Source organism: Oncorhynchus clarkii, chromosome 16, assembly GCF_045791955.1.
Source record: "Oncorhynchus clarkii lewisi isolate Uvic-CL-2024 chromosome 16, UVic_Ocla_1.0, whole genome shotgun sequence".
NCBI lineage: Eukaryota > Metazoa > Chordata > Actinopteri > Salmoniformes > Salmonidae > Oncorhynchus > Oncorhynchus clarkii.
In genome coordinates this window covers 66840640-66862856 of record NC_092162.1, presented here as the reverse complement: position 1 = coordinate 66862856, position 22217 = coordinate 66840640, and the positions used below count along the sequence as shown (strand labels likewise).

General features: G+C 44.3%; 1 protein-coding gene across 19 annotated transcripts in view; it reads left to right on the top strand.

The window, feature by feature from the left end:
* The window catches only part of LOC139368943 (ubiquitin carboxyl-terminal hydrolase 19-like), a 31176-nt gene that overhangs the window by 7393 nt on the left and 1566 nt on the right, over positions 1 to 22217 (top strand). Inside the window, exons 3-25 of one of the 19 annotated variants that reach the window (XM_071108450.1) lie at positions 3670 to 3798; positions 4685 to 4821; positions 4996 to 5508; positions 5632 to 5983; positions 6091 to 6247; positions 6351 to 6422; positions 6551 to 6666; positions 7297 to 7514; positions 8701 to 8911; positions 9274 to 9407; positions 10010 to 10183; positions 10383 to 10493; positions 12391 to 12501; positions 12612 to 12854; positions 12987 to 13105; positions 13274 to 13417; positions 13554 to 13891; positions 15093 to 15203; positions 15347 to 15563; positions 16213 to 16365; positions 18090 to 18256; positions 18938 to 19104; positions 20077 to 20543. In XM_071108450.1, the coding sequence (XP_070964551.1) occupies positions 3670 to 3798; positions 4685 to 4821; positions 4996 to 5508; positions 5632 to 5983; positions 6091 to 6247; positions 6351 to 6422; positions 6551 to 6666; positions 7297 to 7514; positions 8701 to 8911; positions 9274 to 9407; positions 10010 to 10183; positions 10383 to 10493; positions 12391 to 12501; positions 12612 to 12854; positions 12987 to 13105; positions 13274 to 13417; positions 13554 to 13891; positions 15093 to 15203; positions 15347 to 15563; positions 16213 to 16365; positions 18090 to 18256; positions 18938 to 19104; positions 20077 to 20334 (4352 nt within the window). In that variant the 3' untranslated portion in view covers positions 20335 to 20543. Of the gene's footprint in view, positions 1 to 3669; positions 3799 to 4684; positions 4822 to 4995; positions 5509 to 5631; positions 5984 to 6087; positions 6248 to 6350; positions 6423 to 6550; positions 6667 to 7296; positions 7515 to 8700; positions 8912 to 9273; positions 9408 to 10009; positions 10184 to 10382; positions 10494 to 12390; positions 12502 to 12611; positions 12855 to 12986; positions 13106 to 13273; positions 13418 to 13553; positions 13892 to 15092; positions 15204 to 15346; positions 15564 to 16212; positions 16366 to 18089; positions 18257 to 18937; positions 19105 to 20076; positions 20544 to 22217 lie in introns of those variants that run through there. The other 18 variants (XM_071108449.1, XM_071108452.1, XM_071108453.1 and 15 more) reach the window with 18 other exon arrangements.

Below are 22217 nucleotides of genomic sequence, written 5' to 3'. Positions count from 1 at the left end.
GGCCTTTCAACAATTTCGAGAAAACACAAGTGACAGACGCTACGGACTAGCCTAGTGGTAAAAGCAATTTCGTTCAAAGGAGGACAACCGTCAATACTATGATGTCATAGTGGACCGGGTCTATGGGGAGCGGGGTCACATGGATTACAGCCTGACTGGGAGCCCAGCCGTAGAGGTGTTGGTGTTGCCTGGGACATTTTACAGCTTGTGTGAGAGCGAGGTTGTGTTGTATACTGTGTGTGTGCGCGAGAGAGCGAGGGTGTGTTGTATACATACAGTGTGTGTGAGAGAGAGAGAGAGAGTTGTTTACTATATGTGTGTGAGATGGCAGGAGAATAAACAAGTCTGTAGTAGTGGTGAACATGGGTACCGTAGTAGACTGAGCTGAACTCTCATACATGACCTCCACGCACTGCCAAGAAGAGAACCCCAGGCTCCATGCTGACTCAAGAGAACATGAGGTTGTTTGAGGGCCTTTCAACTTAGAAGGCAGGTGCTGCAGCTTCACAGTGACAAGGTAGGTTGGCTGAGCATTGCCAATGTTTGTGATTTCTTATTTCAGGTTTATTTTTTTATCAGAATGAGGATTATTTGTATCTTATTTTGTATGTTTGTGAATTTTAACAAGTTGTTGTTTGGGAGTGTCTAGTGAAACAAATGTTTTAGCAGTGGATTCATTTTTGTACCGTCCAAAGAAGTTGTTGCATTCGGAAAATATTCAATTAATCAATCTATACGCAATACCCCATAATTACAAAGAAAAAAACAGGCTTTTAGAAGTTATTGTGTGCATTTCTGTAAATCTAGTCTCTTGTGATGCTGCAGTATTTTGAAGCTGTTTTCAGATGACTGAGTGCATTGATCTATATCTAGTGGTATTTGTATAGGTATAGTAAATCTAGTCTTCTAACTAAATTATATCCAGTCTATGGTTGAATGGAGGGAACCCGGTTACCGGATTTACCTCTCAAAACCACTCCCTTTTCCCGGGATAAATAACTGAGCGAAACCGGTAAATTATAGTAAATTATTTATATGAACAGATTGGCGTGAAATGGAATTGATAAATTATTTGCCATGTCTCAATCTGGCTTCTCTACGGCCTCGGCGTGATGATGAATCAACGCTCAGGGTGGGGACAGACAGCCCGTCAGTATGGAGTGCAGTTCGCAATGCTTGTAAACCTATCATCTCATCATGGTAACATGTAGGCCTACATTTGCTGCAGCATATTCTATACTGCAGTAGTATAATGACCCAATGCGCTTCTAATTTACCCATCTCCATCTGGCTATCGGGGGTCACCTTGTTTAAATGTTTTTTTGCAGCTGCAGAGTTTAAAAACAGCATATCGCTCGAATATTGTTGCATTAAATCAGCGCAGTCGCGAGCCCTCTCGCAATCCATTCAAATTGCATCCAAAATACAGTTGAAGTCGGAAGTTTACATGCACTTAGGTTGGAGCCATTAACTTGTTTTTCAACAACTCCACAAATGTATTTTTAACAAACTTTAGTTTTGGCAAGTCGTTTAGGACATCTACTTTGCATGACACAAGTCATTTTTACCAACAATTCTTTACAGACAGATGATTTCACTTATAATTCACTGTATCACAATTCCAGTGGGTCAGAAGTTTACATGCACTAAGCTGACTGTGCCTTTTAAACAGCTTGGAAAATTCCAGAAAATTATGTCATGGCTTTAGAAGCTTCTGATAGGTCTTGAAATACATCCACATGTACATCTCCAATTGACTCAAATGATGTAATTTAGCCTATCTTCAAACTCAGTGCCTCTTTGCTTGACATCATGGGAAAATCTAAATAAATCAGCCAAGACCTCAGAAAATAATTGTAGACCTCCACAAGTCTGGTTCATCCTTGGGAGCAATTTCCAATTGCCTCAAGGTACCACGTTCATCTGTACAAACAATAGTACGCAAGTAACCGAAAGGTTGCAAGTTCAAATCCCCAAGCTGACAAGGTACAAAATCTGTCGTTCTGCCCCTGAACAGGCAGTTAACCCACTGTTCCTAGGCCGTCATTGAAAATAAGAATTTGTTCTTAACCGACTTGCCTAGTTAAATAAAGGTTAAAAAAAAATAATAATAAGGCTTTATGTTTTATTAGGCTTTATAATGTTTTATTAGGCTTTATAATGCTTTACAATGTTTTATTAGGCTTTATAATGTATTATTAGGCTTTATAATGTTTTATTAGGCTTTATAATGCTTTATAATGTTTTATTAGGCTTTATAATGTTTTATTAGGTTTTATTAGGCTTTATAATGCTTTATTAGGCTCTATAATGTTTTATTAGGCTTTATAATGCTTTATTAGGCTTTATAATGTTTTATTAGGCTTTATAATGTTTTATTAGGCTTTATGATGTTTTATTAGGCTTTATAATGTTTTATTAGGCTTTATAATGTATTATTAGGCTTTATAATGTTTTATTAGGCTTTATAATGCTTTATAATGTATTATTAGGCTTTATAATGTTTTATTAGGCTTTATAATGCTTTATTAGGCTTTATAATGCTTTATAATGTTTTATTAGGCTTTATAATGCATTATTAGGCTTTATAATGCTTTTATTAGGCTTTATAATGTTTTATTAGGCTTTATAATGCTTTATGTTTTATTAGGCTTTATAATGCTTTACAATGTTTTATTAGGCTTTATAATGCATTATTAGGCTTTATAATGCATTATTAGGCTTTATAATGCTTTTATTAGGCTTTATAATGCTTTTATTAGGCTTTATGTTTTATTAGGCTTTATAATGTTTTATTAGGCTTTATAATGCTTTATAATGTATTATTAGGCTTTATAATGTTTTATTAGGCTTTATAATGTTTTATTAGGCTTTATAATGCTTTATTAGGCTTTATAATGCTTTATAATGTTTTATTAGGCTTTATAATGTTTTATTAGGCTTTATAATGCTTTATAATGTTTTATTAGGCTTTATAATGCATTATTAGGCTTTATAATGCTTTTATTAGGCTTTATAATGCTTTATAATGTTTTATTAGGCTTTATAATGTTTTATTAGGCTTTATAATGCTTTGTAATGCTTTATTAGGCTTTATAATGTTTTATTAGGCTTTATAATGCTTTGTAATGTTTTATTAGGCTTTATAATGTTTTATTAGGCATTATAATGCGTTATAATGTTTTATTAGGCTTTATAATGCTTTATAATGCATTATTAGGCTTTATAATGCTTTTATTAGGCTTTATAATGTTTTATTAGGCTTTATAATGCTTTATAATGTTTTATTAGGCTTTATAATGCTTTATAATGTATTATTAGGCTTTATAATGTTTTATTAGGCTTTAATTAGGCTTTTGAATGACACTTCCGGTTTTGGCGGGAAAATACCAGGTTACCCGGGAGAAAAGTGATGTATTGTCAGGTTGGAACATTTAGTAAAATACCGGTAAAATATTCAACCCTTATATATTCCTCTACGTCTAGCTGTACTGATCTGTTGTGGACTATTCTAGGTTGATTTGCATGCTTGTCTAACACAGTCACAGCGGGCGCTGTGGACAAAGTGTTCTTGTTACAGAATCCGTTTTAGAGGTAATCCCTGTGGTATGCTGAGTGTGGTAGTCCTCTGACAGACTGTGTTGTCTCTGCTCGCTCGGTGCTGTGTAGATGTGTTTGTGGACTGGAAGCAGAATGCTAATGAGGTGATCGCGAGGCTGCGCTGTGGAGACGGGGTGCAGAGGGTGGAGGACGTCACCACTACCTTCACCGACACAGACTGTCATGCCCGCTTCCCAGGTGAGATCACAAACTAACTACATGTCTTATAGCCTAAGTGTATGTGATGATTGCATGTGTATGAGAGCTTGTACAGGCTTGTTTTGTGTTTGTGTTGAGATGGTGTTTGAATGAGGGAGTGTTTGTATTGAGATGGTGTTTGAATGAGGGAGTGTGTGTGTTGAGATGGTGTTTGAATGAGGGAGTGTGTGTGTTGAGATGGTGTTTGAATGAGGGAGTGTGTGTGTTGAGATGGTGTTTGAATGAGGGAGTGTGTGTGTTGAGATGGTGTTTGAATGAGGGAGGGAGTGTGTGTGTGCTGAGATGGTATTTGAGGGAGTGTGTGTGTTGAGATGGTGTTTGAATGAGGGAGGGAGTGTGTGTTGAGATGGTATTTGAGGGAGTTTGTGTGTTGAGATGGTGTTTGAATGAGGGAGGGTGTGTTTGTGCTGAGATGGTGTTTGAATGAGGGAGGGTGTGTTTGTGCTGAGATGGTGTTTGAATGAGGGAGTGTGTGTGTGTGTGCTGAGATGGTGTTTGAATGGGGGAGTTTGTGTGTGTGTGCTGAGATGGTGTTTGAATGAGGGAGTGTGTGTGCGTGTGCTGAGATGGTGTTTGAATGAGGGAGGGTGTGTGCTGAGATGGTGTTTGAATGAGGGAGGGAGTGTGTGTGTGCTGAGATGGTATTTGAATGAGGGAGGGTGTGTGTGTTGAGATGGTGTTTGAATGAGGGAGGAAGTGTGTGTGCTGAGATGGTGTTTGAATGAGGGAGGGAGAGTGTGTGCTGAGATGGTGTTTGAATGAGGGAGTGTGTGTACGTGTCTTTGGTGTGCGTGGCATTTAGCCGTTCACTTTGAACATGCAGCATTAGCACTAGTCTGATGGCCCGTGACTGCTCTCCCTCCAGATGGGCGCCAGTGGGACTGTCATCTGCATGGGGAGATTGAGGGCTCCTGCAGCAAAGTACAGTACAAAGAGAAGAGTGGCTTCCTCCTGCTGGTCATGCACAAGAAGATCCCCTTCCACTCCTGGCCTTCCCTTATGGTGAGTCTGCCAACTGGCCTCCCTGCTGTCATTTAGCATGTGTTTCTCTCATGGAATACCATCAACTACCATCATGTGACTATTGCCTATCTCTTGCGAAGGTTTTAACACAATTCCTAAAAGAAATGCATACAATTTTTTTATTTTTTTTTGTCTCATCTCTCCTCCTTGCAGCAAAATAAAAAGGAGAAGCAGCCTGTGAAAGTGGAGGCCAAGAACGGTAAAGACCAGAAACAGTCGCCTCTGGTAAAGCCTGAGAAGTCTGTCCCTGAACTGTCCAGCCAGACGTCTGCTCCACCGGCACAGTGTGAACAGAGGCGTGGCAAAGCAGAGCGAGGTGTCAAACGCATCATGAACTACAAACCAGCCGACAGGCTAGAGTCTGTGGTGAAGGCTGGAGGAGAGGGGCAGACCAAGCCGGTCAGTGTCAGTAAAGGGGACCTGCCTCAGGAGCCCAGTGCCAAGCGCCCCGTCCATCCCCCCAAGGTCTCCACGGACCCCACCTCAGAGATGCCCAGGGATACACACTCCAAGTCCACAGCCAATGGGAAACCACACAGTCCCACCGGCCGGGACTTCCAGACATCTACAGCTGGTGACAATCGAGCTGAGCTGCTAGGCAATGGCCATGAGGGTACAACACCTGAGGTAGCCGTCAGCCACACGCAGCAGGAGTTGAAAGTTCAGGTGAGTCCCGGTGTCTCTAGACTCTACCATCTCACCAGGCACTGAGTACTGTGTGGGTTCAAATATGTGTGTGTGAAATTCTGCTGCTCTGGATCTGATTGTAAAGCCCATTTATTGTTTTAGACGGAGGACAAGAAGGCCCCAGAGTCTGATTTCAAGGCTGGTGCAGAAGAGGTAATCATACCGGCAGCCACTGTGTCCAGTGCTGAGATCAGCCCCAAGGCTGGAGCCTCCACCAACAGAACAGAGAGGCCAGGGGAGGCCGAGAGGACTGATTCTGAGATGCTAGTGAGACATCCTCCGAATGAGGCTGACCAGGCCACTGAGTCTCTAACACCAACCAATCGGTCAGGATCAGGGAATCCTGTGACTGCAACAGACACCGAGCAGGCTGAGTCCTCCAGCAGCAGCAGCACTCAGGAGGAGAAGAGGGACCGGTCTAAGGAGGAACCTCTGGAGATAAAGCAGGAGGAAGGTCAGTGGACGTCTCAAAAGGGACACTGAAATGTTATTTCTGTCACGGTGAGTCCATGGTCTGCAGACAGTGACCTGAAACGTGGCACTGTGGTTATCTTTTAGCAGTTCCAGAGCCAATGGTGAACCTGAAGTTGTTGAAGAACGACTCGTACGAGAAAGGGACAGACCTGATGGTGGTCAACGTGTACATGAAGGGTATCGTCAGAGAGACGGCCAGGGTGATCTTCAGAGAACAGGACTTCACCCTCCTCTTCCAGACCAGGTAACTTGGGTCCTTGTGACCTTTCACCTTGGTGACCTTAGTGGATCTTAATTGGATTTTAGTGGTGTTTCCAGTTTATTGAACTTTCTTCCCGTTCAAACAGCGATGCAAATTTCTTGCGTCTTCATGCGGACTGCGGAGCGAACACCGTCTTTAAGTGGCAAGTCAAACTCCGGTAAGACTTTCAAGTCCAGCTTGGTCTGTGATTTTTGTGTGGTGTTTCTATACACACGTTTTACAGACGTCCCTTTTTGGATCTCATTGAGACAGTGAGTCTGACAAGCTGGGGATCCTCTGTTACAGGAACCTCATCCAGCCTGAGCAGTCCACGTATGCCTTCACCCCATCCCGTTTAGACATCACCCTGAAGAAGAGGCACAGCCAACGCTGGGGGGGCCTGGAGGCCCCTGCTACACAAGGTCTTCCTGCTGCCTGGCTTCTACTGCACACGTTATAGACGTCTGTTACACTAGCTGTCACACAGTTTGAAATATAGCAGCCCCGTATAAATATTACACACATAATGGCTCCCACACAAATGTGTTTACTGACTGTCTTTTATACTGATGTGTTTCACTTTGAACCAATTGACTGTAACCTACTGGCTGTAAGTCTAACCAGTGTCCTAGGACACCATTAGAGCCTGTCCTAATGTTAATTACTTTGGAGGGTTGACACCGCGGGAGGGTTGAATTTAGGTTGTTCTGAGGGCGGGGGGGTGCGCAACTCGATATTAGGAAGGTGGGGTCTTAATGTTTGGTATACTAATAAGGTGTTGGTGTTATGCGTGACTATAGTAGGCAGGTATGTTTGTGGGTGTTTCCATTCAAGGCAGCACTACGGACAGGTATCTGACCACTGAAACGAATCCAGTTACTCAGTATGCATGTCTCAGTCCAGTCTGCTGTTCTCACAAGCCCGCGGGTCTCTGGGTGTCAGTGCAGAACTACAGTGCCCAGGTTATGTCCTTAACTTGTAAGGTAATATGCTTCTCTTGGTCCTGACAGTTGTTTGTCGTTGACCACAAACTCCATCCTCCTCTGTTTAAGGTGCAGTGGGTGGCGCCAAGGTTGCTGTGCCCTCCGCACCGTCCTCTCAGGCCAGTCAGCCGGGCAGCAGCAAGCACTCCCTCTCTGCCAAGGAGGAGCCACCCTGGGTGGGGGAGGGGAAACCCAAGCCCTCTCGGACAGTGGACGGATGCCTGGACAGTGTGTCATCCCGCACCGTCTCAGACCATGTCCCCATCAAACAGGAGCCTGCAGTCACGGTGAGTTGGATGAGATGGTGAGAGAGGGAGGACTGACGGAGGATGAGATGATGAGAGAGGGAGGACTGACGGAGGATGAGATGGTGAGAGAGGGAGGACTGACGGAGGATGAGATGGTGAGAGAGGGAGGATGAGATGGTGAGAGAGGGAGGACGAGATGGTGAGAGAGGGAGGACTGACGGAGGATGAGATGGTGAGAGAGGGAGGACTGACGGAGGATGAGATGGTGAGCGAGGGAGGACTGACGGAGGATGAGATGGTGAGAGAGGGAGGACTGACGGAGGATGAGATGGTGAGAGATTGAGGACTGACGGAGGATGAGATGGTGAGAGAGGGAGGACTGAGGGAGGATGAGCTGGTGAGAGAGGGAGGATTGACGGAGGATGAGATGGTGAGAGAGGGAGGACTGACGGAGGATGAGATGGTGAGAGTGGGAGGACTGACGGAGGATGAGATGGTGAGAGAGGGAGGACTGACGGAGGATGAGATGGTGAGAGAGGGAGGACTGACGGAGGATGAGATGGTGAGAGTGGGAGGACTGACGGAGGATGAGATGGTGAGAGAGGGAGGACTGACGGAGGATGAGATGGTGAGAGAGGGAGGACTGACGGAGGATGAGATGGTGAGCGAGGGAGGACTGACGGAGGATGAGATGGTGAGAGAGGGAGGATTGACGGAGGATGAGATGGTGAGAGAGGGAGGACTGACGGAGGATGAGATGGTGAGCGAGGGAGGACTGACGGAGGATGAGATGGTGAGCGAGGGAGGACTGACGGAGGATGAGATGGTGAGAGAGGGAGGACTGACGGAGGATGAGATGGTGAGAGAGGGAGGACTGACGGAGGATGAGATGGTGAGAGAGGGAGGACTGACGGAGGATGAGATGGTGAGAGAGGGAGGACTGACGGAGGATGAGATGGTGAGAGAGAGAGGAGATGGAAAAGGCACAAAAAGGGAAACGGTATGAAGTGATTTAGGACGAGGAGTAGGGGGAAAGGGAATCCGATTTCTTTATCATTTCATTATCCTATTAGCCTCGAGGGTTGGTATTTTTCCTAGCCACTGGGCTTCTACATTGCTTGCTCTTTGCGGTTTTAGGCTGGGGTATCAGTAATGAACTGTTGATGTAAAAAAGGTCTTAATAAAGTTTATTTGATGGTATTTCATCCCTTTATTTCTGTCTCAGCCCAAGCCCACCTGTATGGTCCAGCCCATGACCCATGCACCTCCTGCCGGCAGCCAGCACAGCCAGCGCAGCGTTGAGGAGGAAGAGGAGGAGGAGGAGAAGGTGTGTCTGCCAGGCTTCACAGGCCTGGTCAACCTGGGCAACACATGCTTTATGAACAGTGTCATCCAGTCTCTTTCCAACACCCGGGAACTCAGGGACTACTTTCACGGTCAGTGAGCTCCTCTAATCTTCCTCTTCCCTTCTGTCATTCTTTCATTTCAGTTGAAGTTTTTTACATTCCTTTATGAAATATTTGTCTGATGTAAATATGTATGTAAAAAAATTAAATGTTACATTGCAAGGAATAAATATTTTCTTATATAACACATATAATGTTTTATTAGGCTTTATAATGTTTTATTATGCTTTTGAAGATGTGATGTGATGTGTGTGTGTGTATATATATATATATATATATATATAAAAATAAATAAATAAATAAATGTTTCAACATGCAAGTCCTTGTATTAATCATCAGTGAGTGTAGATCGATATGAAACCATTAACGCTGTTCTCTCACCCTCTGTGTAGACCGGGCGTTTGAGAATGAGATCAACTGTGATAACCCGTTGGGGACGGGTGGTCGGCTGGCCATCGGGTTCGCTGTGCTGCTCCGGGCTTTGTGGAAGGGTACCCACCATGCCTTTCAGCCCTCTAAGTTAAAGGTGACACTCCACTCTCCTGAGTCCCATCTTTAACTCCCTCCTGTTATTTAATAATATATAATGAGATAATATGACATTTAGCAGATGCTATAGCCCAAATAGCCTTAGTCTTTATTCTCCAGGTGATCGTATCCACTTAGATGTGGTGTGTTTATTCTCCAGGTGATCGTATCCACTAAGATGTGGTGTATTTATTCTCCAGGTGATCATATCCACTAAGATGTGGTGTGTTTATTCTCCAGGTGATCGTATCCACTAAGATGTGGTGTGTTTATTCTCCAGGTGATCATATCCACTAAGATGTGATGTGTTTATTCTCCAGGTGATCGTATCCACTTAGATGTGGTGTGTTTATTCTCCAGGTGATCATATCCACTTAGATGTGGTGTGTTTATTCTCCAGGTGATCGTATCCAGTAAGATGTGGTGTGTTTATTCTCCAGGTGATCGTATCCACTTAGATGTGATGTGTTTATTCTCCAGGTGATCGTATCCAGTAAGATGTGGTGTGTTTATTCTCCAGGTGATCGTATCCAGTAAGATGTGATGTGTTTATTCTCCAGGTGATCGTATCCAGTAAGATGTGATGTGTTTATTCTCCAGGCGATCGTGGCCAGTAAGGCCAGTCAGTTTACAGGCTATGCCCAGCACGATGCCCAGGAGTTCATGGCCTTCCTCCTGGATGGGCTCCACGAGGACCTGAACCGCATCCAGAACAAGCCCTACACAGAGACCGTGGACTCAGACGGACGGCTGGACGAGGTGGGTGAAATAAAGGTTTGAGCAGCACCATAAACAATCACATTTATTTTACAAGGCCCCTTTGTGACATCTAAAAAGTCCTTTACACATATACCCAGCAGGCTAAAACTCCAAATGGCAATCAATGCTGAGACAGTCATACTTATAACCACACTCACTATTTCCATTCAGTCCACTTGTCCTGGAAAATGACATGGTGTGTCTGTTTTAAAAGGTGGTGGCAGATGAGGCGTGGCAGAGGCACAAGATGAGAAACGACTCGTTCATCGTAGACCTCTTCCAGGGTCAGTACAAATCCAAGCTCGTCTGCCCAGTGTGCTCCAAGGTAAGACACAAACAGCGGAATTATTTCAACACAATTAAGCAACACTCCACTGTCTGAATATATCTAGGTGTTCATGTTGAACTGTGTTTTGTATTGAGTCTCAATGGGGGTTTTTCTAGTCTCGGAATGTATCAGTCAAACTCACAGGGATAATACCATAGTTACGGCTATCCACTGCTGAACACAGACCCTGACTGTTGTTTTAGGCATGTCTGCCCCTTAGGCATCATGCATTTAACCCCCTAATGTCGAAGTCCGCGTGGAAATCTAATTAGCATAATTGTAAAAAATCCCCATAGAAATCTGTCAGTTTAATCTAGAGAGATGTTTTTTGCATTGGATGCGTCTCAATCCGCGTATCTTGTAATTCCGCATCTGCGATGAAGGGTTACAGAGCTAGAGCGGTGTTTGTCAGACCGTGAGACATCACGAAAACCGGTCGTCTGTCATTTCCGAACAGGTTGTTCTACACACTAATATGAAAAGGTTAGACTCTTTCAAACACGATGGTGTTCTCCGTTTTGCTCTACAACCCCCACAAACATCTTTGGACTCCTCTGAAGTCAGTACAGACCATTAGCCAACTTCAGTCTGTTGCGTCCAAACAGGTTGTTCTACACACTAATATGGAAATGTGAGACTCTCATGAACATTACATGTTGGTTGTTATGTTCTAGGACACCCACAGGCTTCACAAAACTAGTCTGAAGATCCCCTGGTACCAGTTGAAAAACATGAATGGAAGTACAGTACCAGTCAAAAGTTTGGACACGCTGACTCATTCCAGGGATTTTCTTTATTTTTACTATTTTCTACATTGTAGAATAATAGGGAAGACATCAAAACTAATGAAATAACACACATGGAATCATGTTGTAACCAAAAAAAGTGTTAAACAAATCAAAATATAGTTTATATTTGAGATTCTTCGAAGTAGCCAACGTTTGCCTTAAAGACAGCTTTGCACTCTCTTGGCACTCTCTCAACCAGCTTCACCTGGATTGCTTTTCCAACAATCTTAAAGGAGTTCCCACATAACCTGAGCACTTGTTGGCTGTCAGAACCAACTTCCTTTTTGATATTTTTTGCGCATATATTCTTCTGTTCCATGTAGTGAATCTGTTATTACATCTTTATTTTTATTTAACTAGGCTAGTCAGTTTAAGAACAAATTCTTATTTACAATGACAGCCTAGGAACAGTGGGTTAACTGCCTTGTTCAGGGGCAACCTTTTGGTTACAGGCCCAACGCTCTAAACTTGGCTACCTGCTGCCCTGGCATGTGTTTGTATGGGCCAACAACAGTAAGACAAAAAAAAATGGTGTTATGACCTTCTTAAAACAATTCCATATAGCTTAGTAGAAACCCCCCTCCCCCCGGCTTAGACTCTAATGGGTTAATATGATGAAGATGATTAGAGACTCAGGCCTGTCTGTCGAGCTGCAATGGAGGAAAACCTAATTCAATAATGGATGAAAATGGACCTGTCAGAGTTGGACTAGTAGCGGCTCGTTGTGGGTGGCTTGCTGTGTCGGAGTGGAACTAACTCATTTCTCACAACTTTCTCACAACTTTATTCTCCAGGTGATCGTATCCACTTAGATGTGGTGTTTTTATTCTCCAGGTGATCATATCCTGTAAGATGTGGTGTTTTTATTCTCCAGGTGATCATATCCTGTAAGATGTGGTGTGTTTATTCTCCAGGTGATCGTATCCACTAAGATGTGGTGTGTTTATTCTCCAGGTGATCGTATCCACTAAGATGTGGTGTGTTTATTCTCCAGGTGATCGTATCCACTAAGATGTGGTGTGTTTATTCTCCAGGTGATCGTATCCACTAAGATGTTTGTCTGTTTGAATGTTTTGAAAAGTTCAAATGTCCTTCTCTCTCCCCAGGTTTCCATAACCTTTGACCCCTTCCTTTACCTTCCCGTGCCCTTGCCCCAGAAGCAGAAGGTCCTCACAGTGTTCTACTTTGCTAAAGAGCCTCACAAGAAACCCATGAAGGTAAGAGGACATATTGGTATCATTCAAATAGCAGATGGCTTCTGTTTATTTATTTTTTTGATTTGAACGATTTTATTTGACTTAAGTCTGCTTCCTCTGATTCGTGTCAGTTCCTGGTGAGTGTGAGTAAAGAGAACTCGAGCACAGCCGAGGTCCTGGAGTCCATCTCTCGGAGTGTGAGGATCAAGGCAGAGAACCTGAGATTGGCTGAGGTAGTGAAGAGTCGCTTCCATCGGATCTTCCTCCCATCCAACTCCCTGGACACGCTCTCCTCCTCAGACATGCTCTTCTGCTTCGAAGTGCTGTCTAAGGAGCTGGCCAAGGAGAGGGTGGTGGTGCTCCGAGTCCAGCAGGTAAACATCCAGCAGCCTCTCTTGCCGTCCTATTCGAACCTTAGGGAACTATAACACAAGTCCCTAGTGTGTTACCTAGTGTCTGTCTCTGTGTTCAGCTCATCTGTCTCTCTGCCCCCCCCTCCCATCCAGAGGCCTCAGGTCCCCAGTATTCCCATCTCGAAGTGTGCTGCCTGCCTGAAGCCGCCTCTCTCGGATGAAGAGAAACTGAAGCGATGCACCCGCTGCTACCGCGTGGGTTACTGCAACCAGTGAGTCAATAGCTCACTAAATGTTTGCTGTCTGGCACTAATGACACGGAGGCAATTGAATGAGTTAATCTCCCAATAATAACAGAACTATTTCCTGTTCTCCTAAATGATTCAGGAATAGAAAAAATATATTAGTTTAGTTTTTAATCCAATCTAACTTTTTTTCAGGGTTTGCCAGAAAAAACATTGGTCTAGCCACAAGGTTCTGTGTGTGCCCAACATAGAGAACGTGGGGCTTCCCTTCCTGGTCAGCGTCCCTGAGTCCAGACTCACCTATGCCCGGCTGTCCCAGCTGCTGGAAGGATACTCAAGGTACCATTGGGATGTTGATGGATGGATATGAATGCTGCTCTTTAGATATCAGTACAACTTTGCTGATTTGACATTGTTGGACTGTCACTGATTTACTATTTGGTCTCTCCTCTTTCCCCCCCATTTCTCTGTGTAGGTATTCAGTGAACGTGTTCCAGCCTCCCTTCCAGTCTGGCAGGACGTCTCCGGAGGTCACCCAGTGCCTGGCTGACCTTCCCCCTCCAGCAGAGACCCCTGAAAGTGTGGGGCCAGGGGATAAGGCCAGGGGCGGTGGGGCAGGGGACTCGGAGCAGGAGGGCTCCTCTCTGGTTCCTGAGTCTCCACTAGAGACAGCCCAGGCCTCAGCACATCCAGCCGGAGACCCAGACGCCCTCTCCACCCACACCACAGACTCAGGTTTCATTGAGGCCTCCTCTGACTCCCAGGGAGAGAAGGAGACCTCCTGTGAGAAGGCTGTCAGACCAGAAGGTAAAGGCAAGCATCTTCTAAAATTGACATATCAATAGTATTGTTTTTACTTTTTTCATTACATTTCTCAACTGATAGACAAATACTTTTGTAAACATAGTGTAAGGTAAAAAAAAAACTATCTATGGTATGTGGACACTCCTTCAAGTGAGTGGATTTGGCTATTTTATCCACACCTGTTGCTGACATCGAGCACACAGCCATGCAATCTCCATAGACAAACAGTAAGAAGTAGCCTTACTGAAAAGAGCAGTGACTTTCAACGTGGCACTGTCATAGGATGCCACCTTTTCCAATAAGTCAGTTTGTCAAATTTCTCCCCCGGTCAAATGTAAGTGCTGTTATTGTGAAGTGTAAACATCTAGGAGCAACAACGGCTCAGCCGTGAAGTGGTAGACCGCACAAGCTCACAGAACGGGAGTGCTGAGTGCTAAAGTGTGTAGCGTGTAAATAAATCGTCTGTCCTCGGTTGCAACGGCAGCACAAGAGCTGTTCGTCGGGAGCTTCATGGAATGGGTTTCCATGGCCAAGCAACAGCACACAAGCCTAAGATCACCATTCGCAATGCCAAGCGTCGGCTGGAGTGGTATAAAGTTTGCCGCCGTTGGACTCTGGAGCAGTGGAAACGCGTTCTCTGGCGTGATGAACCACACTTCACGATCTGGCAGTCCGATGGACAAATCTAGGCATAAAGCGAGGTCCATACAGAAATGCTTTGTCGAGGTCAATGTGGAAGAACTTAACTGGCCTACACAGAGGCCTGACCTCAACCCCATCGAACACCTTTGGGATGAATTGGAACACTGACTGCGAGCCAGGCCTAATCGCCCAACATCAGTGCTCGACCTCACCAATACTCTTGTGGCTGAATGGAAGCAAGTCCCCGCAGCAATGTTCCAACATCTAGTGGAAAGCATTCCCAGAAGAGTGGAGGCTGTTATAGCAGCAAAGGGGGAACCAACTCCATATTAATGACCATGATTTTGGAATGAGATGTTTGACAAGCAGGTGTCCACATACTTTTGGTTATTTACAAGCATTTCGCTACACTCGCAATAACATCTGCTAACCTTGTGTATGTGACCAATTAAGATGTATTTAGTGGATGTCTTTCCCTGTGGATCACACTGTGTTTTGAGGCTGTGTTTTGAGGCTGTGTTTTGAGGCTGTGTTTTGAGGCTGTGTTTTGTGCTGTTTGTGTGTCTAGCTGCTGTGACCGGCTACCAGCAACCATCAGAGTCTGCGTCCAGCCACACCTCTCAGTTCTACATCACCATCCTCCACTCCAACAGCAAGGAGCAGACACTGGAGGAAAAGGGTCAGGGCCTAATCTCAAACCTGCCCCTCACACCTAGTCCTAGTGTTAAGACAAAGCTTAAACTTTATCAACATTGAACTCCTTTACGATATGTGTTCTAGAATGTCTTACTGTTGTTTTGTCGCGTTTCCCCTTTACCCTAGAAGAGGCCGTTCTGGACCTCCCTGAGGACTCCAGCCTGGAGCTGGTGTGGAAGAACAACGAGCGTCTCAAGGAGTACGTCCTGGTTCGGTCCAAGGAGCTGGAATTTGAAGAGGACCCTGGGTCGGTCAACGAGACAGCCAGGGCTGGACACTTCACCCTGGAGCAGTGCCTCAACCTCTTCACTAGGCCTGAGGTGCTGGCACCAGAGGAGGCATGGTAGGAACAACACCACTGATCAATGTAGCTTTCAACATACACTAACATGCAGACATACTCAAACAAATGTAGCCCTACAGTCCCACAATGCCATGGACTAACACACGTACTGCCCAGTTAACGTTCAGACAGTCCTCTTACTGATTTACGTGGTGTTTTGATGGATTTGCAAACCTAACAAACTCTCTTTCTCTCTGTCCCTATCCTTCCCTCCCTCTCTGCCTCACTCTGCCTCTCTCTCACCTCTGCCTCTCTCTCACCTCTGCCTCTCTCTCTCTCACCTCTGCCTCTCTCTCTCTCTCTCGCCTCTGCCTCTCTCTCTCGCCTCTGCCTCTCTCTCTCGCCTCTGCCTCTCTCTCTCGCCTCTGCCTCTCTCTCTCGCCTCTGCCTCTCTCTCTCGCCTCTGCCTCTCTCTCTCGCCTCTGCCTCTCTCTCTCGCCTCTGCCTCTCTCTCTCGCCTCTGCCTCTCTCTCTCGCCTCTGCCTCTCTCTCTCGCCTCTGCCTCTCTCTCTCTCTCTCTCTCTCTCTCGCCTCTGCCTCTCTCTCTCTCTCTCTCGCCTCTGCCTCTCTCTCTCTCTCTCCCTCTCGCCTCTGCCTCTCGCCTCTCTCTCGCCTCTGCCTCTCGCCTCTGCCTCTCTTGCTCGCTCAGGTACTGTCCAAAGTGCCAGCAGCACAGAGAGGCCTCCAAGCAGCTGCTGCTATGGCGTCTGCCCAACGTCCTCATCATCCAGCTCAAACGCTTCTCCTTCCGCAGTTTCATCTGGAGGGACAAGATCAACGACATGGTCGACTTCCCCGTCAGGTACAGTTGAAGTCGGAAGTTTACAAACACCTTAGCCAAATACATTTAAACTCAGTTTTTCACAATTCCTGACATTTAATCCTAGTAAAAAATGTCCTGTCTTAGGTCGGTTTGGATCATCAGAATAATAGTAGAGCGATTTATTTCAGCTTTTATTTCTTTCTTTCATCACATTTCCAGTGGGTCAGAAGTTTACATACACTCAATTAGTATTTGGTATCATTGCCTTTAAATTCTTGGGTGAAAAGTGTCGGGTAGCCTTCCACAAGCTTCCCACAATAAGTTGGGTGAATTTTGGCCCATTCCTCCTGACACTGACCTGTAACTGAGTCAGGTTTGTAGGCCTCCTTGCTCACACACTTTTTCAGTTCTGCCCACAAATTATCTATGGGCTTGAGGTCAGGGCTTTGTGATGGCCACTCCAATACCTTGATTTTGTTGTCCTTAAGCCATTTTGCCACAACTTTGGAAGTATGCTTACGGTCATTGTCCATTTGGAAGACCCATTTGCGACCAAGATTTTACTTCCTGACTGATGTCTTGAGATGTTGCTTCAATATATCCACATCATTTCTCTTCCTCATGATGCAATCTATTTTGTGAAGTGCACCAGTCCCTCCTGCAGCAAAGCACCCTCACAACATGATGCTGCCACCCCTGTGCTTCACGTTTGGGATGGTGTTCTTCAGCTTGCAAGCCCCCCCTTTTTTCCTCTAAACATAACGGTGGTCATTATGGCCAAACGGTTCTATTTTTGTTTCATCAGACCAGAGGACATTTCTCCAAAAAGTATGATCTTTGTCCCCATCTGCAGTTGCAAACTGTAGTCTGTTTTTTTTGTGGTGGTTTTGGAGCAGTGGCTTCTTCCTTGCTGAGTGGCCTTTCAGGTTTATGTCGATATAGGACTCGTTTTACTGTGGCTATAGATACTTTTGTACCTGTTTCCTCCAGCATCTTCACAAGGTCCTTTGCTGTTGTTCTGGGATTAATTTGCACTTTTCGCACCAACGTACGTTCATCTCTAGGAGACAGAACGCGTCTCCTTCCTGAGCGGTATGGTGGCTGCATAGTCACATGGTGTTTATACTTGCATACTATTGTTTGTACAGATGAACGTGGTACCTGATCTAGACTTGTGGAGGTCTACAATTATTTTTCTGAGGTCTTGGCTGATTTATTTTGAGTTTCCCATGATGTCAAGCAAAGAGGCACTGAGTTTGAAGGTAGACCTTGAAATACATCCACAGGTACACCTCCAATTGACTAAAATGATGTCAATTAGCCTATCAGAAGCTTCCAAAAGTCATGACATCATTTTCTGAAATGTTCCAGGCTGTTTAAAGGCACAGTCAACTTGGGGATTTAAACTTTGGATCCACTGGAATTGTGATACAGTGAAATAATCTTTCTGTAAACAATTGCTGGAAAAATTACTTGTGTCATGCACAAAGTAGATGTGCTAACCGACGTGCCAAAACTATAGTTTGTTAACAAGACAATTGTGGAGTGGTTGAAAAACGAGTTTTAATGACTCAAACCTAAGTGCATTTAAACTTCTGACTTCAACTGTAAATAACATATTATAAACACAACTTCTCATATTATTCCCTTAATCACACTGACCCTACACTCAATAACTTGAGGGTGAATTCACTCAACATACATATAGTATAGTTTTAAATATTTATACAAACAGATTTACAGCTTGTTTTCTTGTCTTTCAGGAACCTGGACCTCAGTAAGTTCTGTATTGGTCAGAAGGACGACATGCAGCAGCCGCCCATCTATGACCTCTATGCAGTCATCAATCACTACGGGGGCATGATCGGAGGTCACTACACTGCCTACGCACGCCTGCCCAGCGCCCAGAACAGCCAGCGCAGTGATGTTGGTGAGTGACTCTGTCTGGCTGAAGTAGGCTATACTGTATTTTAGTAGGCTATACTGTATTTTAGTAGGCTCTGCTGTATTTTAGTAGGCTCTGCTGTATTTTAGTAGGCTATGCTGTATTTTAGTAGGCTATGCTGTATTTTAGTAGGCTATGCTGTATTTTAGTAGGCTATGCTGTATTTTAGAAGGCTCTGCTGTATTTTAGTAGGCTCTGCTGTATTTTAGTAGGCTATGCTGTATTTTAGTAGGCTATGCTGTATTTTAGTAGGCTATGCTGTATTTTAGTAGGCTATGCTGTATTTTAGTAGGCTCTGCTGTATTTTAGTAGGCTATGCTGTATTTTAGTAGGCTCTGCTGTATTTTAGTAGGCTCTGCTGTATTTTAGTAGGCTCTGCTGTATTTTAGTAGACTCTGCTGTATTTTAGTAGGCTCTGCTGTATTTTAGTAGGCTCTGCTGTATTTTGTGACCATGGCAAGCTGGTTTAACATGTTATATTCTGTTCATACTGTTAAAATGATCTCACCTGCCGTCCTCACCTCTACTCTCTTCCTCCACCCTCTCCCTCCACCTCCCCACTTCTCTTCCTTCCTCCTCTTCCTCCTCCTATTCTCTCCTACACCTTCCCCCTCCTCCTCTCCCTCACCTTCCACCTCCCCTTCCTACACGACCCCTCCCCCCCAGGCTGGCGTCTTTTTGATGACAGTACGGTGACGATGGTGGAAGAGAGCCAGGTGGTGACACGCTATGCCTACGTGCTGTTCTACCGCCGCCGCAACTCCCCTGTGGAACGACCACCTCGCTTACTGGGGGCCGAGTCCCCCACCTCTGCAGGAGCCAGCGCCAGCCAGGTGAGGGCGCCATTCTCTACCTCTGAGAAGTATCCCTTAGGGAAGTACCAGTATCCATTACATGGTAGTAGAAAAACTCCTTGAGGAATAGTGCATCATGAGGGATTCAATTAAACTCGGCCCAACATGACTCGTTTGAGGTAGATTTAAATTTCCTGAGATTATATTTTCACCACATGAGTGAGATGTAACACTGTGTTCATTCATCTAGTCTTCTTCATGCAGTGATATTTAGTTGGTTGCTTGTGGTGCTTTTATAGAAATGAGAAATGATCTCAGTTGTCATTGACAGAGTAATGTGTTTTCTGCTTATTGAGCTGTGATGAGAGAAAGACGATGGATCTAATCTAACTGTTTCAAGGCCATTGGTTTGTTCATCAAGAGTTTTATGCTAGTTTCTAAATTGAATAGCGGCTTTGGAGAAAAGCTGTGCACACTTGTTTCAACTTACTTTCCTGAAGTGCCAGACATTGCCTTTCTCTTGTCCCCTTTATCTGATCTGTTTTGGCATCTAAGCAGCATAGTTTTCTGTCCAAATGCTGAAAACAAAGTGAATTGCCTCAGAATTAATAAGGGCTGTATCTATTCACAAACTTTGTGGAAGCTATTTAATGCCTGTGAAAATGATTAGATGTATGGTGCATTTTTATTGTACTCTGATTGAATTAATCTACAAAAACATATCTTTGATTTAATGTATCTATTAGTTAACTGTTGAAAAGAAAGATGTGATAGTTTGTCTATCCATGTGTTTTCTGAGACACCCCTCACATCGCTCTGAGCTGTCATCATGCTGTTCCTTGAAAGAGTCTGGCTTGTCCTTGACCCCGTGGCCTGTGACACCGTTAATATATTAGACAGAGTGGAGTGGAAGGGGAGGGGTTTGCTGGAGGTCTGGCTGTGGTGAGGTGGCGTTGCTTTAGGAAGAACCAAGCCTTTCCCTGAAGCTGACACAGGTTTCCGCCATCGCAGGCATCTCTGATATGGCAGGAACTGGAGCAGGAAGAGGAGGGTGTTGAAGAGGGCCCCCGGGGCCTGTTCCGTCCCAGGCTGGGGAGGAGAAGAGCAGCCAGGAGGGAGGAGGGGGTGGAGGGGCAGGTGTGGCGGCTGCTGCGCCAAAGGATCCCGCATTATTCCGATGACGACTGTGTCCTATATTTTGTCCTGGGTACCTTGGCTGCTCTACTAGCGTTGTTAGTGAACCTACTCTACAGAGCCAACTGGGGCTAAGCGGCCAGTATCACACCCCACACATACACGCTTATATGCTAAAGCAATAAGGCACGAGAGGGTGCGGTATATGGCCAATATATCACAGCTAAGGGATGTTCTTATGCACGACACAACGTGGAGTTCCTGGACCACAGCCCTTAGCCGTGGTATATTGGCCATATACCACAAACCACGAGGCACCTTATTGCTGTTATAAACTGGTTACTGAAGTAATTAGAGCAGTAAGAATACATGTTTTGTCATACCCGTGGTATATGGTCTGATATACCACGGCTGTCAGCCAATCAGCATTCAGGGCTCGAGCCAACCAGTTTATAAATAGGCTTATACACAAAAAAAATGTAAAGTCTAATGAAATATCCATGCCAATACGAAAACATTTTGTTTTGTAGATGGCCTATAAATCAATATGCTGCTGGACACATTCAAAATGTTAACTAAATTATACACTGCATATCTGTTAATCAAGTCCAATAGCATCTACTAGTAACTTGGCTCAGCAAGGCTTGGCCTTCTTATTTACTGCAGTCCATAATGTATGTCCCTATAAGATACGTTAAATTCTGGTTCAAACCTACTTCAGCCTTTTATGTGTCCATGCCAAGTGTCTCTCTCTCATGTAGGATTTCAGTACAAAAATCTGAAATGCGTGTTTCGTAATGGTTAGTCCTATGTTTTTGCACAAGAGATGCTGCTGAGAGGACTTGAACTAGGGTATAGGGTTAAAGTCCTATTGTGATAGTGTTGAGTGGGTGAGGGAATAAGCTATTGTAATCCTTTAGCTCCATCCCAGGGTGGTATGATGGGCTCCGCCTTGCTTTGTGCAGTCATAACTTTGTACTGTAACCTGAAGACAGCTAAAATGTGTGTTTTGCTTTAATGAATACAGAGTGTTTTAGTCTCACTGTAAGCTAGTATGTGCCTTTTGCTTGTTTGTCACATTGCTGATTTTATTTTTGATTTTATGTTGTCAATGGTAAGCTCTTAATTCAGCAGTTATATTGCTTTCTGTCCACCAGGGTTAGGCTCAATTCGAATTGGAGGCTGTTAATTCAGGAAGTGATTTGAATTTAAAATTCAAATGTTTTTTTTTTTTTCAAAATAGATAACTTTTACTCTTCAGTTTATTGAGAAGTCATTGAAAATGAATGCATTTTTTTTTCTTCAGATTATTACCTTGTAGTTTTTGTTTACTTCCTTCCTGTTTACTTCCTGAATTGACTGCCTTATGTTCGAATTGAGCCCAACCCTGCTGTTCATACGTTTTCCTTATCCCTGTCAGACTTCATCAAAGCCACCTTTTTAAATGTGCTTCTTTTTTTTTGGGGGGGGGGGTGAAATAGCTAGATATTTCAGAGCTTTACGACTGTGCAAAATAATAAGTGCGCTGATGTACAGTATGAAGCTGAAGCTTAGTAGTGACGTCAACTCATTAGGTGGACACCATCTGCTTTCTATCAATGAAAATTGCTACACTTAATGATTATCTGTGTTGCTGGTATATGGACTAACCTTCTGTAACAGTGTTGTAGTAATATGTTCAAGTCTCAGGGATATCACACTACACTCTGTCATGCCTCTCCAGCTGTAGATGGGCTTGGAGGCCAGGTATATTCACCATCTGCTTTCAATGCCCAGTATGTCTCAGTGGTTTATCCAGTGGTTTGCCTCAGTGAAATGTCGACACAAAGAAATGTGAATTATCTAGGCTCCCTACAGATGGCAAAGATTCCCTATGGTTGTGGGTGTAAAGGTGAAAGTTACTGATGTAAGGAAGTGTATATTTTATAGCAGAAATATATTTACTAGATTGCTGTATAGAAATTGTACAATTTTAAGTGTAATCTTAATAGTCGCTATTATTTTAAAAAAGAAAGTGG